Source organism: Mytilus trossulus, chromosome 12, assembly GCF_036588685.1.
Source record: "Mytilus trossulus isolate FHL-02 chromosome 12, PNRI_Mtr1.1.1.hap1, whole genome shotgun sequence".
NCBI lineage: Eukaryota > Metazoa > Mollusca > Bivalvia > Mytilida > Mytilidae > Mytilus > Mytilus trossulus.
This window is the reverse complement of record NC_086384.1, coordinates 45,056,345-45,076,541: the sequence shown is the minus strand read 5'-3', so window position 1 is coordinate 45,076,541 and position 20,197 is coordinate 45,056,345. Positions and strand designations below refer to the sequence as shown.

The 20,197-nt window shown below is 32.1% G+C and overlaps 1 protein-coding gene across 1 annotated transcript; it reads right to left on the bottom strand.

Annotated features, from left to right (window-relative positions):
* Positions 1 to 1,582: 1,582 nt before the first annotated feature.
* LOC134692496 (uncharacterized) lies at positions 1,583 to 10,657 on the bottom strand. Its single transcript, XM_063552952.1, has 7 exons — positions 10,576 to 10,657; positions 7,537 to 7,669; positions 6,490 to 6,589; positions 5,901 to 6,047; positions 3,811 to 3,939; positions 2,420 to 2,495; positions 1,583 to 1,730 (listed from the first exon to the last, which is right to left on the bottom strand). Exons 2-7 carry the CDS (start codon positions 7,600 to 7,602, stop codon positions 1,583 to 1,585), a joined length of 666 nt encoding a protein of 221 aa, XP_063409022.1. The 5' UTR covers positions 7,603 to 7,669; positions 10,576 to 10,657.
* Positions 10,658 to 20,197: the final 9,540 nt, after the last annotated feature.

Below are 20,197 nucleotides of genomic sequence, written 5' to 3'. Positions count from 1 at the left end.
AAATAATCTCCCTGGAAATTTCATTAAAACAAGTGAAACTGCGAGCTACTGCTCACTGATGATACCCCCGCCGCAAGTGGATAATATCAATAGTGTAAAAATATGCAAGTGTTCGGTAAACAGGAAGTTGTCAAGTGATCAATCTGAAAACGCATCACACAGTATAGCTGACTTATATAAATCCTGAAACCAAATTTCAGAAATCCTTGTATTGTAGTTCCTGAGAAAAATGTGACAAAAATTTTCAACTTGGCTATCATGTGTAAAACCATACAAGTGTTCGGTAAACAGGAAGTTGTCAAGTGATCAATCTGAAAACGCATCACACAGTATAGCTGACTTAGAAAAACCCTGAAACCAAATTATAGAAGTCCTTGTATTGTAGTTCCTGAGAAAAATGCGACTAAAAATATTCATGGGACGGACTGACGGAAGACAAACAGAGGTAAAACAGTATACCCCCCCTTTTTAAAGCGGGGGTATAAATTAATATTTCAGGGGGAAAAAAGTACAAAATGAGTTGCTGAAAATACCGTCACAAATATATATTGATCTACTGATCATTCTTTACCCTCATCAAATTTGCTCGAACTGCTTAAGTTATTTATGAGATATATGCAAAAATTTGCATCCACCCCTATGTTTAATATTTAGCTATGGTGGCCATGTTTGTTGCCCGGCTCAATCACCTTAGGTTTGGGTAAAAAAAAATACAAGCTTTATACTAGATACCATAAGAATCAATCACCTTAGGTTTGGTTAAAATTGGTTCAGTAGTTTCAGAGGAGATCTTTAAAATACTTTAAGGTGTGGAAGAACAATAATTAATAAAATTATATTGCACAAAAATTTATGATCATATACTGTGTCTTTATTTTCAAACATGAATGAACTTCAACACTCTTTATTGGTTTATTGTTGTTACATTAAAACAACACAACTAAAATTCTCTTTTTAATGAATAAACATACCATAATTTATCTGAATGTTTGCTAACTGTTGTGGTAGTTGTTTCTGAAAAGAGGAGAAATAACTTTTCAGGCCTTTAAATTATCTTTCAAATTATACAACATCAACAAGTCTGATTGTTTATCTCTTTCGAAGTATTTTACATTTTGTAATGCCAGAGTCTGTTATAGCTAACATATTGTACAAACTGGTATGGCTTTTATACATTGTGAAGACTATACTGCATTGTCTAAGGATATATATTTAGATGTATATATATATTATATATATGTGCAATTCATTTTTATATGTTTCTATTTCAAATTGTACAAGTGATGTGCGGAACGCCTTTTTGTTCAACCTCTGTCTGGTAATAAATGTTGTTAACTTAAGACATGTTTTCTATGAGCTAGAGCCCAAACTACAATAACTAAAGTTAAAAGACCAGGCCCATATCGTCACATGGTGGAGCAACCCTAAAAAGCATTAACATAAGACATGTTTTCTATGAGCTATTTCCCAAACTACAAAATCAAAAGTTAAAAGAAGTGACCAATACACTAACAAATTATTATGATATCTGTATTCAACACTACATCAACAGCAATTTCAATACACATACAACTGAGTATTTTCATTTGAGACAGACTTTATCAATATTTGATGTAATACCTGTAGTTGTAATAACTTGTGGGACAACAGTTGTTGTTTCTTCTTGTTTCTTACAAATTCTGTCACTGGTTGTATTTCCAGGGTTTTCTTCTATTTCACCATCTTTACATCTATCAAATAAATAAAAAAGTTGTCAGCATGTCAAATTTTTGAAGTCATTAAAGAATCCCAAAGTGGGTGAGCACCAAAGCCATAAAATTGTATAAAGAATTGGAAGAATTCAACTCAATTATGAACAAAGGAAGATAACTCTAATTTCAAATATTACTTTAAAATTTCCTATTTAAAGTTTTAAATCAGACCGTTCTGGCGTTCTTTGACCTATAATGGTTTTTCTTTTGTGAATTGTGACTTGAATGGAGAGTTGTCTCATTAGCATCCATACCATATCTTCTTATACCCATGACACTCTTTTTAATTGATACCTTTTTCCCAGTTCTTAAAAATCAACCAGTTTGCAACACATTTGAAACAGCGATTTAATACATTCCATGGAATATTCTTAAAATGACAATCAAATCTTTTCTGAGTGTTTAAAAATTCTTCAATGACAATGCAAACTTTCAAAACATTGTTTGAAGCTTCATTTGAACATAAACCTTAATAAAATTTGAATAGATATTGGAAGATGTGGTATGAGTGCCAATGTGACAACTCACCATCCAAGTCACAATTTAAAAAAGTTAACCATTATAGATCAAGGTAGGGTCTTCAACACAGAGCCTAGGCTAAAATGTCATTTCATGTATGTCCACTGGTATTAACTTTCAATTATATATACAATGAAAAAAGTACGAACTTTCTTTTATCTTGACATATTCCAAATTGGTCTATTCCTGGCTTGAACTGATTAGAACCACACTCAATACAGCTTCCTAAAATTCATTAATAAGTGAAATGTAAACACAATTTACCTTAAATAATCTAGAATGTTAATCAGTGGTTGTGATTGGTTGCTGTCTGTCTGTCATACATGCAATTGTTTTTTCCTTCTATTTTATTTTTTATTTTTTATAAATTGTATAAATGAGGAAATTAGTATATTCCATTTTTTTTCTGATCTAATGGTTGAAGTTTTTCATTTCACTAATGGCTGTATGAGTCATTAAAAATATTTCTTGAAAGAAATCATTTATATATTTTTTTTTATGAATGTATCTGTACATACACATGTTTTTTGTTGTCATACCAGTACATATACTGGAAGTTATTTAACTTTTTTACAGTTAATTTAAAAATCAAATAAAATAGGGCCAAGTACATGTGGTTGTTGTTTCATTAACATATACACCACATATCTTTTTATTCATAGCCAATACTCCCCCTCAGCTTTAGTGAGGGGAACATATAAAACTGTCAAAATAAGCAATTATTTGAATCTGGAAATACTGGAATTCTGGAAAATTGATATAAAAAAAAGTATGGTGAAAACTAACCCAATAAACGAGGGGTGGTCATGCATGGCAGCATGGCTAAGAGGGATAGTTTGTTCATACAGAAATATCAGTGATAGTTACTAATGTGTTACTTGAACCTAAAATATGTGCACATGGCTAACCCACTAAAGTGGGGTTCATTTTCGTCCAAATTTCTCATAAAGGAGGCTCGAGGGTACAAAAATCTTATTTATCACACTATTAGCAATTACTTAATGATATGGTACGAAAAATCAACAAGACAAATCGATTCGGTTTGGCCCCAGATGACTTTTTAAATGTTTTTATCATTGAAAAAGCTCCAAATTATCTCCCTTTGGTGCAAAAATGCTATTTTTTGGCATTAAAATTGAAATATCTTCAAGTCATCGGTGACCTATATTTTTTATTATTGTTTTCAAATAAGCATTACATAAATAAATAATTGTAAAATTTTAGCGATTTCTGTCATAAAGTTCTTTTTTTATTTCCATATTACCATTATTTCTCCTATTAGTTCAAAAGAAAAAAAGGTCATTAACAAAAATGTATGCCTCTTTCAGAGGCAGAAAGAGGCAGATTGTGAGCTTAAATGAACAGTGACCCCATTTTTTTATTTCATTTTTCTAATAAGTATATGAAAAAGTTCATTTACGAAAAAATATAGAAAAAATCCTATATTAGGAAAAAAAAATATTTAGACCCGCAATTTATCACAATTCAAAATTATTACAGTTTCAAATAATTCCTTGTTCTAATTAAGAATCGTAAATACCATAATTATTTAACTGATACCCCGCCTTCTTACAATCATCAACTTTGATACCACAGTTGTCAGGGTCTGTACCAAAGTATCCTTTACTACGATCACACTCACATTTATTTCCAACTAAAATCTTCTCAGCTGAAAAAAAAGAAGACAAAAATGCATATAACCTTTGATATCTTAAACACTCCGTTGTGAACTTGGAATGTGAGGCAAGGATTTAGTATGGCCAATAAAAAGCAATTACATGTTTTTTATATAGATTAGACCCATTTCCCATTTGAATGGTTTTAAATTTAATAATTTTTGGGGCCCTTTATAGCTTACTGTTCGGTGTGAGCCAAGGCTCCGTGTTGGAAGGCTGTACCTTGACCTATAATGGTTTACATTTATAAATTGTTATTTGGATGGAGAGTTGTCTCATTGGCACTAATACCACATCTTCCTATATCTATAGACCAGTACTAACTGTGCTCTTCTTAAATCAAGGAATAACAGTATTGACATGGAAGAGTTGCCCCTGTCAATTGTTGATTGACAGTCTCAAATGCAGTTTTTCCTGGTGACGTGTTTCAGAGACAGTAAATCAAAATTTTGCAACTGTCAAAAAAAAAAGCTGTTAAGAGTTAGTCATACCCAGTCAGGCTTAAATTAAAATATTGATTGTTTGCCCTTTACCGACCGACCCTATAAATTCGTTGCGCCTTAAAATCTTTTATTTGTATTTACCAGCAAGATTTTATTTTAATTTATTTTTTCGTTTCTACCAAAAATCTTATATTTGTATTTCCCGCTTAAAACAATTTTATCCGGAATTCTCGGGTTTTATCTTTAACGTATAAGGTCCAGTCCGTTTGGTATCACCTGAGCGTTTGACATTAACACTTGCATTTGAAGTTTCGAAGCATTTGTTTGAAATCGATGTTCAGCATGTGAACGCTTACTGAAATCACTTACGCTACGTACCTTTATAAGAGCAGGGTTCATTAACAAATGAGTTCGCTTGATACAAAATTATCAACGTGTGTACAAACTAATTTGTAAACAGACGTTTTATTCTATGTAGGGATGGCCTTTTGTGATCCTCAGATCTGGATGATTATGTTAACGATGCCGCTTTATTATTTATATCTGATATGAATCAAAAGTGAAAAAACCCTGTAAAGAGGAGAATATCTGGCAGTAAAATCGCAAAGTTGTCCATACAGATCATTTATAAATGCAATGTAAAATACGTGACAATTGTCAGAGTTTTAAGTCTTGTAGCATTTTAATTGGAAACAAAGGCACACACGATGTTTTTAACACTCTTAGGGACTTTTTTCTACTAGTAATGTATGTCTGCCTGGACATAGATCTAATCAGTACAAAGTTATCTTTTACAGAAAATCTTAAGTAAGCATACAAGGTACATAGTACAAAATATAAGTGCAAGTTCAAACTCTTCAAAGTTCCAGGCATATAAATGTTGTAGATATGCGGCACAGCTCTATATTTTGATATTTTGAAAACAAAATAGTACTGTGCATATGAATTAGCTTCACATTCTACGTGATATTTTTTTATAAAACTAATAGTCCCAGAAAACTTATTTGCAAAAACAAAACGGACACATTTGACATTATGCAGAGTTTGTATCTATAAAATAAAATATTATACCTACCTGCATACCCATGACAAATAATATACCGAGCCAAGCTATTTTTTTGGGGAAAAAAATAAAACATTTTACCTACCTACCTACCCTGTTTCAAAGCATAGGGTCGGAAAAGGGCAAACAAACAATATTTTAATTTAGGCCTCAATAGTTTTATTTCCAATGCAGTCTTTTCTAATTTCGTAGTTTCTGTTTGTTGCTGTTCATCATATCTACTTTTCTTTTCTTACATTTAACATAAATCAAGCTGTTAGCTTGCTGCAGCAGTATGAGTTTTACTCATTGTTGAAGGCCGTATAATGCCCTATAGTTACTAACCTTCTGTGTCATTTGGACTCTGGTGGAGAGTTGTATCTTTAGCAATCATACTACAACTTCTAATTTTTATATTTTTTATACATTCTATTTTCTAAATTCTTTCTTTTACAATAGATTGTCTTACGTGCACTACAATCAGGCTTTAATACACAGACATCAGTTTCTTCATTCCACTGACTTGTATTTATTGGATCATTAGTGTACTGGTCTGGAGGGCAGTCCTGGCATATGTCGTATCCCTGATCCTTCTGACAAAATCTAAACCTCTGACCTAGAAGTAATTAAATTCATAAGAAAAGGTTAATATTCATAATCATTTCTCACTGTTAAATTGGCTCATTTAAGATTCATGTTTTGATAAGCAAACTGTTTAAAAACTGCTGAAATGAGGTAATTTTTAATATAGTAAATGTTTCCAAGGGGCATAACTCTATTAAAATAAATGGATTAGCACTTATTTTCGAATTTGTCCAAGAAATTGCTAATATAAACTTATGATATAAGATTCATAAAAATCTGGCAAGAATTGTTCACATCAGAGCGCTAACAAGCGCAGACAGACGCTGATGTTTTCATGTCATTCACAATGCATTAAGCGGGGGCTCAAAATCAAAGGTGATATCTAATTTTTTCTATAAATGATTAAAGTTTATGAAAATGCTGCTCCAACGAAATCCCAAATAAATTTTGTGTGTCTTACATAAAGGACTTACTAGTATTACATTTTGCTGTAAAACAACAAAGTGTAGCTCCATTAGCATTTGTTCTTTGTTTTTGGCCTGCTCCACAAGTTAATATGCTTGGTAGTGTTGCCTTATTAATAAAAAAATGTAAAATGATTTCAGTTAAAAATTTTAATGTAATGAATCATTGTATTATACTGGAAGGAAGATACTACAATAGTTCTTACTTTGGTATAGGTTGAAGAATATTAATGTTCCATCAGGAACAGATATATAGCATTGTCATGATTGTATACCATAAATTTTCTAGAAGAGCTGCTTTTAAAGAAACAATTAATGTATATGCTGAAAACTGATTGAGGCAGTTCATAAACATGATACAGTGTTGTTGAGAATACCGCAGGAGTTAAGACTTCACGTTTTACCGTTTTGTATCTAGGGTTGGCGTCAGTGTGGGACGTACCCTTAGCAGCTCTGAAATAGATGAATTAAATGTTAAACTGTATTGTTGTGTTGTTTTCTGTATATCTATAGTACAATTATCCCTAACATTCATGTTGCCTTGACCAAAAGGGAAAATGAATACAAAGCTGAAAGCCATTCGTTCTGGACATAAAGGAGCAACTACAAGACTTTTGAAGAATTTTGGAGACATACACACAGGCACTTGTTGCCATGGATAGAAAACAAGTGCCTGTGGACATACAAGATAGCTCTGATATAGAAATTGAGGAAGTCACAGCTATTATAAATTCCATGTTACAGTAAAGGGACATTCTAAAAGACCTTAAAATAACTACCTAAGTTAACCTGACTTTTTTTTAAATGTAATTGGAACCACACCAGGCCTGTAGCCAGGAATTTCCAAGAGGGGGTTTGTTTGACTCACAAACTCGACTTAAACAGTCACAATTCGAACAGAACATTGACTTTAACAGTGCTTATTTGTTTTCAAGGGGGGGTCCGAATCCCCCTGGCTACGGGTATGCACACATACTTTTTTATTTGGCCTGATGTCACATGTTTGAAAAAAAATAATTCCTCAATATATTAATTACACAATGAAAATAAACATACAGCTGTTATTAGGATTGTCAGGAGCCAACGGACCATCCAGTAATTCTTTTCTGTTCCTCTTTGCATATCTGTAGACAGGTGAAGGGCTGAAAACTAACTATCATACTGTTACTGTTTACATTTCAAAATTGATCTGAAATTGAAAATGTATATATTTATCAAATTGTTTACCCTATCACAGAAACACTCTAACACCATTGTACACTGTTATCAGTATCAGCAAGAACGTAGCAAGGATGAATATATAACTAAGACACTTGATGAACGTTAATAGTGCAGGGATACAGGCGATCCCAATCCCCTTTTAGGCTCTATCTGGTAAATGACGTCATAAAGGGGCGCATAATTGACGATTTTTTCCCGGTGACAGATGAACTAGAAAGTGGTCTGTTGAAAGTCTATTCCTATTAGTGACCCAAGTGAGTTAGATCATCCCTACCTCCATTTTTTTTTTTTAACAATATACGTTATTTTTTTGCTATCCAGCCAGAAAGGGGGTTAATTTGAGCAACCGATGGTCTGGATACTTGTTTTTAATTACTTTTAATTATTTATTATTCACACAGGAAATACAGGCCTTGGAAGTTTCATCAAGGTTCATCATAACAAATGGACAAATATGGCCGTATTTTCACCTCAAAAACTACTCTCTGTACAGACTTACCTGTGCTGTTTGGAAAGTTTTAATGCCTAGCATCCACTAGATATATAAAAGTTAAATGCATTTTGTGTTTAAGAAAGATAAAATCTTTCTTGGTTTTTGATGGGCATTTTTTTTCCTTTCTGCAGAGGGTGCAAAAATAAACAAACACCTGAATTACTTTGATACTGTCCACTCACTGACTCAGATAAACTCTTTAACTCACCTGTAGTTGTGAAGGTTACAATACACCATTAGATTTTATGGGCGCAGCCATTTTATGAGCATAACATGGTATTCAGAATTAAGAGTATGGCGAATCCTGATTGGTCGATATGTGCGCCCGTTATTTTTTATTATTAGAGACTTCGTGCACTTTGCTTTATATAAAAGGCAAAATAAAAATTATTCCGTAGCCCTAAAGGCACTGAGATGACGTTTCAACGCCAGGACAAGACACATATTTTTAAGGACAAAATTGATAGGCATGGGAGATAAGTACAAAATACGCTAAGAAAAGCAACGCGAACCTATATTTTTTGGACCAAAAAATACTGTCCTAATAACTTTTCTTTGATTCTAGCAAGGTTTCGTTAAAAAAATCAACTTTTTAAAGTCTGTATCTCGAAAAAGGCTACCATTGTCGCCTATGGGAAAATTAATTGTTTATTTCAATCTATACAGCATCGACATTTCTTTATCATAGTGCTCAAAAAGTGTCAAAAACAGTCATTTTACTTGACATTTGATGTGAAACCGTATTTTTTGGTGACAAATGAAATATTGATTATCTAGTTTTTAAGCTATAGTCTGTTTCATATTGGTATTGCGTTTTACCTTAGAAACAAGGGTGGGCTCGACTTCTGACTAACTGTGGAACAAATATGTCATTTTCTGAAGTTCTGCTGATTTGTTCGAAGAGAACAAGTACATGTCTAGAGTTTGTGAATATAAATCGATTTTTAAACATAACAATCTCGACCCAAGTGCTGTTATCGAAATTACCAAATTCAGCGAAAAATGTACGGAAATGGTCTCCTTCGAACATTGAAATGTTCACACGAATAACAAACTAAAAGAATGAAATAAGCATGCCATTTTGTAGTTAACAAACAGTTATCGATGTCAAAACACAAATATTTACACATATTCCATATTTTGAAATGCTATAGTCTGTTTCAAAAATGTACTTTTATACGAAAATGGTTTCATTTAAAACTGTTGTTCAAAATTCACCGTAGTAGTTATATATTGGATTGGTTTTGGTATCAATATAATCAGTACTTGATGATATATAAAGAATCATTGGAGAAAGTGGGCATTATCTTCAGTCCCTTTTTAACAGAACCGCATTTACTTAAAAAAACAGATTTTTTTTCTTCACATTTTTTTACTGGGGTCACCTCCGATAAAAAATTGTGAAAAATCAGAGAGTAAAGCCAGAACGGTTTAAAGATGATTTATTTGTGGCATATATATTTGTGCATCTAACGCACTATGAATTGCACGATACAAGAAAGTATTAAATACCGTATAGGTTACAATACACCATTAGATTTTATGGGCGCAGCCATTTTATGAGCATAACATGGTATTCAGAATTAAGAGTATGGCGAATCCTGATTGGTCGATATGTGCGCCCGTTATTTTTTATTATTAGAGACTTCGTGCACTTTGCTTTATATAAAAGGCAAAATAAAATTATTCCGTAGCCCTAAAGGCACTGAGATGACGTTTCAACGCTAGGACAAGACACGTATTTTTAAGGACAAAATTGATAGGCATGGGAGATAAGTACAAAATACGCTAAGAAAAGCAACGCGAACCTATATTTTTTGGACCAAAAAATACTGTCCTAATAACTTTTCTTTGATTCTAGCAAGGTTTCGTTAAAAAAATCAACTTTCTAAAGTCTGTATCTCGAAAAAGGCTACCATTGTCGCCTATGGGAAAATTAATTGTTTATTTCAATCTGAAGATACCTGGTGTCCATGTCGATTTAGGACACTGAAAACAAAACAAACCGGTTTTTTACCTGAGGGAGCATCTCATAGTTGTACCACAACTTTGTCATTTTTCACACCTTTTGCATGAAGGAAAAAAATGCCCATCGAAATCCAAAAGAGATTTTATCTTTCTGAAACACAAAATGCATTTAACTTTATTATATCTAGTGGATGCTAGGCATTAAAACTTTTCCAACTTTACAGGTAAGTCTGTACTCAGAGTAATTTTTGGCATGTAAATACAGCCATATTTGTCCGTTTGTTATGATGAACCTTAAACACTGATCATGACTGCAGCACAGTCTCACAGATGGATCATATTAGCCTATTGGTAATCGTTTCATTAAAATCATGAAGTATTCTTTCATATTCGTCATCTTACATGTCACTTACTAGATTTTTAAAGATAGAAATACTGCGTAATTCAAAATTTAAAATTTCAGAACCCTCCGTCATTACACATTTTATTATAAATACAGATCGATTTCGGGTGGGTATGTATGTTCTGTATCTTCCTCCTTTAGAAGGAGCACCACCATGGGTTATGGTGTAAAAAGGAAGACATTTAACACAATGTATCGGTCCAGATTTAATGTGAGCATTTGCCTGCATTCGGATTACGTATTATGAAAATCTGGATGCGTTTGGGTAGTCAACTAAGTCAGTCGAATGTTCAAAAGATATTGTTCGGAGAAAAAGATATCGGTGTATTGGCCTTTCGAAAACCTAGTTAACAATATTGGTGCGAATATACAATTTGATATGCCAGAGCTGTAAATGAAACAGTATACCTTAATACTAACTGTACTCAATTAAATAGCAAAGCGATTATCAGTATTTGATTTGATTTATAATGTTTCTTATGATAAATAATTTAAATTCTTAAAATTGAATAAAAAAGTTTTTAACATTATGTAAGTATTTTTAATATGAATTTTGAGGGCTGTTGCCACAGCTAAAAGTAGTTACTTTGTTCGACCTAGGAACAGTATATATATGTTCCTGGTTCGACAAATGCTTTCAAAAGAACTATGTCAGTTAAATTTAGACAAAAACGTCGGCCTGAGACTACTATAACACGGTTAAAATAATGATTACACCCTTTACTATCATCAGAGACATATAATTTAAATCTGGCCGTGTACAATTACGGGATTTCGCCGAGTTGCCAATCTCTTGTATTATATGTCTCTGTTATCATCAATTGATGACTGGCATTTTACTTAAAAGTGAAAGGAAAAAAACTTTTGTGCACCAGCCACAAGGAGGTTACGACGGTGTATAAAACACTTGCTAAGGCAGCAACCATTTAATTTTCTGGGGGGGGGGGCTATGGTTTTTTTTTTTCTGTGCAAACTTTTTTTTTCGCCTTCGGCGAAGAACAATCTATTTTTTAAGCGACAAACCGAAAACAATTTTTTTCTTTCAATTTTAGCATTACATATAGTGGCAGCTGAGGGGGAAACAAACAATTTTTTTTTCTCAGGGTCCAAAACAAATTATTTTTTTTTCACCAAAACCTGGAAACAAACTTTTTTTCCAAAAAAAACCATAGCCCCCCCCCCCCCCCCCGAAAATCAAATGGTTGCTGCCTTATAGTAACAATTCAGCTATATGTCCTTTTTATGCCCAAGGTCTCTTGACTTGAATTCACTGCTTGAATTATCTATTCCTTCAACTTGCTTTTCTGGATAAGACACAATGTGCACCTCTATTAGCAAACTATATGACAAAGTGGTTATTTTATTTTCATTTGCTCTCTGGGATGGCATAGTGGAGTCATGATTCACTGGAAAAAGTCAAATCTACAGAAACGTCACACGAGCACAAAAAAATATCCAACCCACGCGCAGGCGTCTACTGGCATTTCTCACAAAATGAATAGCAAGCATGGACCTCAGAGGCGGATTTAGGGGGGGGGGGGCCAGAGGACCCGGCCCCCCCTTTTTGGGAAAAAAATTGGTTGCTTTATATCACTGAAGCGTGACTGGAGCGGGCCCCCTCTTAGGTCAGTCAGTGGGCCCCCACTTATGAAAATTTCTGGATCCGCCACTGGACCTATTATCATATTGTTCTTAATGTTAGGAAAGATCAAACAAAACAGTTGCGGATCCAAAACTTTTGATAAGCTTAAGGGAGGGGGGCTAACTGACCTAAGGGGGTGATTCCCTATCATAATCCATCCAGTTTTTCCCACAAATAGGGGGAGGGGTGGGGCCAAGACACACGAGGTTCATCAGGTTTGACAAATTATATTCTATTTTGAAGTTATCCATATTTGTGAATGTCGAGGACACAAAGCAGTTGCGGTTGTATCAATACTTTCCATTCGCTGGGATTCATGAGATGCAAGTACTGAAATTTGGGCTATTTAGGGACAGGAGTGGACACCATCAATATATAACTGAAAGGGGAATTGAAAAACATAGCGAGATACCTTTTATTTGATTATGTGTTAACTCTGTTCCATATAATTATATATAATTATGTTACAGTGAATTTGTATAATCAGGGATTATGTAGAATCCCTGTTTTTTCAGGGAATATGTAGAATCACTAAAATCATTAGTAATTATATATAATCCCTGAAAATGACCAGTGATTTTACATAACCACTGAACATTTTAATAATTATTCTACAAATTCCCTTACATGTATATAGTTTCAGGGAATATGAATATTTAAGGATCCGTTTGATAAAAAAAAATTTAGACAAATTATAATTTTTTACTTTCATATTCCTTTAATATTGCTTTTAAACACAGAGGATGATCTTAAATATATAACCAACATAGGGTTTGGAGATTAAGTTGAACTTAAAAATTAATAATATCAAGATTCCCTTTATAGCGATAAATTTACATGTATTGTTTGTTTATTAAAAGCTAGCGTCAAAAAATGGATATTTATGTCCTATTTGTAAATCCAAAGAGCATGTTATTTGTGGTACATGTAAAACAAATGGTGAAGAAGATTACAATAGAACATCTGTTTTTGTTTTTGTTTTTGTTCAAATAAAAAAGAAATTCAAACAGAGAGACCTTACGTATAGAAAAACTAAGGATTGACAATTATAACAAAATTTTAGAGAATGGTGTTATATTCTCATAGCAATTCCACAGGGTAATAAGGAAAGAAAATCCCCAAAAAACATAATTGTAATTGTTCATCAGAAGTCTGAACGTTTTTTCAAGTGATTATACATAATCCTTGAAAATTTTAGTGATTATATATAATCCCTAAATTGGCCAGTGATTCTACATAATCCCTGAAAATTTCAGGGATTTTATACAAATTCACTGTAACATATACACGAGTACAAAACAAGTCAGCCATCAGAAGTGCACTATAAGTACCCATTGGCATACTGACATTTCAACCCATCAAATTCATCAAATATGCTGTCGATCAAAAGGTCTAGGCAAGCATTGCAATGGTAACATCTACGTTGTACTTATTGTTGAAATCAGTTGTGTGGCTCTTGGCAAAGAAAAAAATTCCATGACCGAAAATAATGAATTAATACCTACGTTCATGGCCAATTTAGTAATAAAAAAGAGCTCTGTTAAATGAATCGATCGTTTAATTTAGAATGGGGAAAAGTAGTGGAGTAGAGGAGAACAAGAATGTGTCCAAAGTACACGGATGCCCCACTCGCACTATCATTTTCCATGTTCAATGGACCATGAAATTGGATAAAAAATATAATTAGGCATTAAAATTAGAAAGATAATATCATAAGGAACATGTGTACTAAGTTTCAAGTTGATTGGACTTCAACTTCATCAAAAACTACCTTGACCAAAAACTTTAACCTGAAACATGCACTTTCATTTTCTATGTTCAGTGGACCGTGAAATTGGGATCAAAAGTTTAATTTGGCCTTAAAATTAGAAAGATCATATAATAAGGAACATGTGTACTAAGTTTCAAGTTGATTGGACTTCAACTTCATAAAAAACTACCTTGACCAAAAACTTTAACCTGAAGCGGGACAGACGAACGAACAGACGGACGGTACGACGGACGGACGGACTGACTGACGGACGGACGAACAGACAGACAAACGGACGCACAGACCAGAAAACATAATGCCCCTCTACTATCGTAGGTGGGGCATAAAAATGAAAGTCTTGAATCTCTTGATATTACTGGAAAATGGCAAAACTGGGGACTGAAGTTTTGAGTAGATCTTTTAAAGGACTTTTAAGAAATAAGAATCCACTTCTGACTGACACCACTTGTTGAATATAGTTCATTACAATATTTAGGAAGGCAATCTATATTTAAAAAAAAAATAATATAAATTTTGAGATGATTGGTTGATCATCTTGACGATTCAAAATATTGTTAAACAATATAACTAACATTGATGGAGCATGGCTAGCTCAACAACTACTGAGTACAAATGATTGATTGATTGTTGGTTGTTTATCGTCCAGAGACAAATATTAAATGCATCTTTAGGACAAGAACAAATTAAACAGTAACTAGATTCTGTAATAGATGCATTAGGTTGGTGAAATAGAACGCCACTAAAAAAATGACGTAAACTGAAAAAGAACTAAAATTTAGCCTTGCAAGTTGTTGCAATGGGTTCACAATGTGGCACTTTCTTTCAAGCATGCGGAATCAGATACACCGTACCTATTCCGAATAGACATGGCGTATGAACTTGTACATCCTGCACAAACAAACAGACGCCCAAATTTTGCCAAGGGTTTTTACTGCAGGCTGAAGAAGACCTGTGACCACAGTGCCAGTCACCCTTCACGGAGAACTTCAATATGAAAGATCATTGGTTGTCGATTGTTGTTTTCTTCTCATCTTTGTGAGAGTTTTTATAGCTAACTATATGTTATGGCTTTGGCTCATTAAAGATGGCTAAACAGTGACCTATATATATATATATATATATATATCAGTTAATGAACACATTTCTTTTTTCATTTATAGTTTTGTGTTCTAACATGTAACAAGGAACTTGTCACTGAACACTTATTTTTTGTTTATTGTATTCTATTGATATATATTTAGTGTTTCTTTTCATGCAAATGTGTATGCCATGTGGTTGGTTTTTCATTTTCACTATAAACCTGAGATTACATAACACAAGAGGTCTGTTAAAAAAAATTAGTATTGTGAAATAGTTTTCTGATGCCTGTCATTTGGGTGTCAAAGTAATCACATAATCACAAAAGTTTTGACAATATATTCACATAACCATTAATTATCTTTTTAAACTAGGTAATCAAATAGTTAAAAAATTGTTTGGCTGATTGAGCTGGATAAGAATGCAGAGGTCTAACCATGAACAGTTGGGGCAAAAATGGAAACAATATTCGCACTTGATACAGGTCTGAATTTGGATTTTAATCAAATATTTAACACATAATAGGTTTCTGACTGTAGTCATAGAATTTAGAATTGGTTATATGATTTGAATTTATATTATTTTTTTTGCTATTGTGCAATACACCATGCTGTTGCGAATTGACACCTCGCCTTAAATAAATAATTAAATAAAATGTAACCGTTCTTTTTTTTGTTGCTTTTGTGCAATACACTATGCTGTTGAGAATTGTCCTCCCTAAAGCCAATCATAAACATACCTTTCTGGTATGGAACCTTTTGATTTATTTAATTGGACCATAACCCACTAAAGCCAATCCTAAACATCCCTTTCTGGTATGGAACCTTTTGATTTATCTAAGAGAGATCCATACACTGCTCCACAAGATATTGTCTGGAAACTAGAAAAATGCTTATTTTGGCCCATTTCAGTCCTTTATTCTAAAACTGTTAGGACCATAAACCCCAAAATCAATCCCATACTTTATTTTGAGGTGATAAACCTTGTGTTTAAATTTCATAGATTTTTATTCACTTATACTAAAGTTATTGTCCAGAAACCAAGCGTCTTCTGACGATGCTGACAACAAGGTGATAGCAATATACAGCCACAAACATTTTGCAGTCTTATAAAAAATAGTTTGCAAGTAGTGGTGCACAATAAGTTCCCATTGGAATACATACTACCTGTTGAAACATCAACCCTGTAAACTCAATAGATATGTTGTCCATCAAACGGTCAAGCATTTTGATGTCATCTTTGTTGCAACTGTTGTTGGAATCATTGTGGTACTGTACAAAGTAAGATTTGTCATCAAATAATTGTATGAAGAAATTATTTTGAGCATTTTTACATATTTCAAATATGAATACATGTACCTAGATGTGGCCTCATGAAAACAAAAGATGTAGTATTCAGATCAATTTTATTATCCAATCAGTTCTAAAACTACAAGATTATATTCTGAACATATTATACTCTATAAAACAAAAGTCAAGCAGCAATTAATTCACCGGTATTTAAATACAAAACATTTTTATCACATCATTGTAAATTGCATATTATTTTCTTAACCGACAAAATTCACTTTTTCATGGATTTCAATTTAGATCATTTGTATTAAAATATAACATTACTAATTTATGACTGCAAATTTTTCAATTCATAATCATATAAATTTCATTCTATTTTTTTTTAAATTAAGGGCTATTCCATGAAAATGAATGTTTGATGGAACCACATGACTTCCATTGCCTTCTCAATACCAATATACTTTCTACAAAAACATTAAATGGAAAATACAACCACAACCCATTTCTAATCACAAAAAAAAACCCTTTCATAACCACTTAAACGGAATAGCCTCAACTATGCAAGCCATTAAAAAATTGGTATCCAGGGGTCAAAGTAATAAAATTTACAATAATCAAGTACATTTGTATTCATAAGATTTTGTTTCTACTGAATGCATTTTATGCAATGAAAAACATTTGTGGAGAATACAGACAGATAAAATCTGAGAGAAATGGCCTGCACCAAAATAAATTAATTATAATAATTCATTGCAACAAATTTATAAACACTTACATATCTTCAGTTCTTAAAAGGGGAAAAGAATTTCTACTGTATAAAATATATAGAAAATGGTAAAAGATAAAAGATAAAAAAGACTTTGTTAATCTCAATTTATCATATATAGCAGCAAATTTATAAACATATGTTTGTATTAAAATATTACAAAAAGAAATTCAAGAAAAAAAAGCAAACTAAAATGTAATCTGTGAAAAGTAAAATAACAAAAATATCAACAGAAAGTACATATTCAAATGACAACATCAAACGCTCAAACAAATCAAACGATCGGAAAACAACTGTCATATTTTAGACTTGTTACAGTTTTTTTCTTGTAGAAAATGGTGTATTAAACCTGTTTTTATAGCTAGCTTTACCTCACACTTGTATGACAATCGCATAAAATTCAACTCAATGTGTCCATAGGTGATATGTTATAGACCCTGCCAAATGTTCTCTTGATTTCAATTGGGCCATTCTAAATCCTTTAGATTCTCTTCTAGTTTTGGACTGAAATCCCAGCTAAAGAAGAGAGGTAATATAAAACTCCATGAATTTATTTAATAGATCAATACTTTTTTGGGAATGCACATTTAGGCTATTTGATGAAAATTTTGTGCTAAAAATATGTTAAGCTAATGTAAACTTGTAGCTTCAATTTTTTTACCCCAAATGATACCATTTTCAAGTCATTGATTTAGAACAAACGTCTTGTACCAAGAGTTTTAACATAAGACCTAATGGACACCTCTAGGATTAATTTTGCTTATGTTTCATGGAATATATGTAATTAAAAAGTAATGTACACAATAATGGAATATAATGTAAGTATTCATAAACTATTTTTAAATGAAGTATTTAGCACTGAAAAAAATACATCAAATAAATAATACTTTTCTATGCTTCTTTTTATTGTCTGACAAGATTAATCTGTTAACACATTAAATTCAAAATAAAAAAATTCCTTCACACAGAAACAAACCACAAAAGATCACAATTCAAGTCTATTTGTATAAAATCAAACCCTACAACTATATGTACTTCTCAATTTTTAGATGACATACAACATATATGGGAGGCAGACAGGCAGAATACATTTCAAAATCTTTTTTTATTGTATGCTCACTTTCTACAAATTTTTTACAAAAAATATTACGAGAAAAAATGCTCATTAGTCGTACATATTTCAGTCAACTAAAAATCAATTTCAATTTTTATTGTAAGATTTTTTGTGAAAAGAATTGCTGATTTTTAATTATGCAAACTGAATTTCTAAATGATCAAAGGACAATGCAACGATAAAGTAATTTGCACCAACCTTTAGCATTAAAAAAGGTAAACAATAACTATCTAAAAAAAAAAAAAAAAAAAATAAAATATTATATTACACAATTAAATTAAATTTGATTAAAGTGTAAATGCATTTGATTGTCAAAGAATAAAAATAGTTTGCATAATTAAACTGGCAACTGTTAATTTAAAGTATATAAATGTAAGTTTAAAAAACCTATATATTAGTAAATCACTACAGGTGTAGTACTAGATTTATTTCTCTTGACTGGGCAGGGTTAAAGAAGTTTGCTTATTCAAGACCAGTCCATCTATAGACAGGAGTTTTGGGATAAACTCATTAATGAAGTGTCCAGTTATTCATCCCATATCATACACTCAGATCTTTTGTATATCTGTTTGGTAACACTGACAGGTGATTAGAATTCAATAATAAATATAACGGCAATCATCCTTATAACACACATCTTCAAATAGACTGTACGCATGCAAATTATAACATAATCTCTGCCCGATCAGTTGAAATAACATTGGTAATATACCATAGCTATTAGAACCAATTCTCATATATTTTCTTTGATAATACTTATCTCATTTTAGTCATTTAAAGTAATGTACTTTATCTATCTTCAACATATATTAAGCTACTGATTATTTTTCTTTGTAAAATACCAAAGACTGATTCTAACTTATATCACATGGTACCCTTTAGTGAATGCCCCATATCACATACCCTGCATCACATACCCTGCATCACAACCCTTTTGATCACATGCCCCTATATATTTCCCGCCATTTTAATGCCCCTTAAAATTTTATGTTAAAATATATGATAAATTAAAAAAAATACATCGTAAAATTTTAAATTGAACAACCATGGAATTTAACCAGCCTTCAGGCCTTCCACTCTCTTACTAGTATTGATCTCTTGTCTTGATTAAGTATAATTCGTCCATGTATTTTTACTCTATATATCATTATATTACTACATAATTTAAATGTTGCATTCCACCATACAGCTATATGTCATCTAATTAGAAGTACATGTTATAGTTGTCTATTTGGCAGTACATGTAAACAATAAACTGTAATTGTAATTGTACTTATTTTCGCAGTGTATTAATTTCATGAATTTCACGGTTGGTTTATCATTGCGAAAATAAATACACGATAACATGTTTGAAATACACAATTCATGAAAAAAAAGTACCCGCTAAAAAAAAGTACCCGTGAAAAAAAGTACAAGTACAGTACATAATTACATTCTGTCTTTCCTTTACATAAAAAACACAAATTCTATACCGTAACTTCACTTTAAGGAGGTAGACCTAGGTTAAGGGAAGTAACTCTTAAAATCATCAGTATGTTTGTGTTAACCATTTTCATACCTATATTTTAAGCTTCTATGTTACATAGATTATTTCCAATCTGTTTCAGGTAAATGCTTAAAATACATTGATTATACTTGACTTTTAAAAACGCATAACTGATTTCAAGAGTTATCTCCCTGAACCAAGGTCTATCCCCTTAAGGTAAAGTTTAGTTTGTAATCATCTCTAGCTTATACCTTACATCTAATATTAACAGATTTTTCATGAAAATAATGCATGACAAAATACTATAGATGAATAAACTTATTTACACTTTTGGTATTTTGATGAATTTTGTCTCTCAATAACCTTCTAATGTCAAGCAACAATTACTTTTAATTGTGACTTTATTTTCTTAAATTGTGATGTCAGATTTTATGGGAACATTTGTGATTTTTACGTAATGGCAGACAAATTTGCATACCATTGT

Bases quoted from the DNA above. Each gene is read 5' to 3' on its own strand.
- LOC134692496 (XM_063552952.1), bottom strand. From the start codon at position 7,602: ATGCAAAGAGGAACAGAAAAGAATTACTGGATGGTCCGTTGGCTCCTG. The intron at 6,048-6,489 runs GTAAGTCCTTTA...AATTACTTCTAG, and splicing joins TACAGCAAAATGTAATACTA to GTCAGAGGTTTAGATTTTGT. The intron at 2,496-3,810 runs GTATTTACGATT...AATGAATTTTAG, and splicing joins GTATCAGTTAAATAATTATG to GAAGCTGTATTGAGTGTGGT.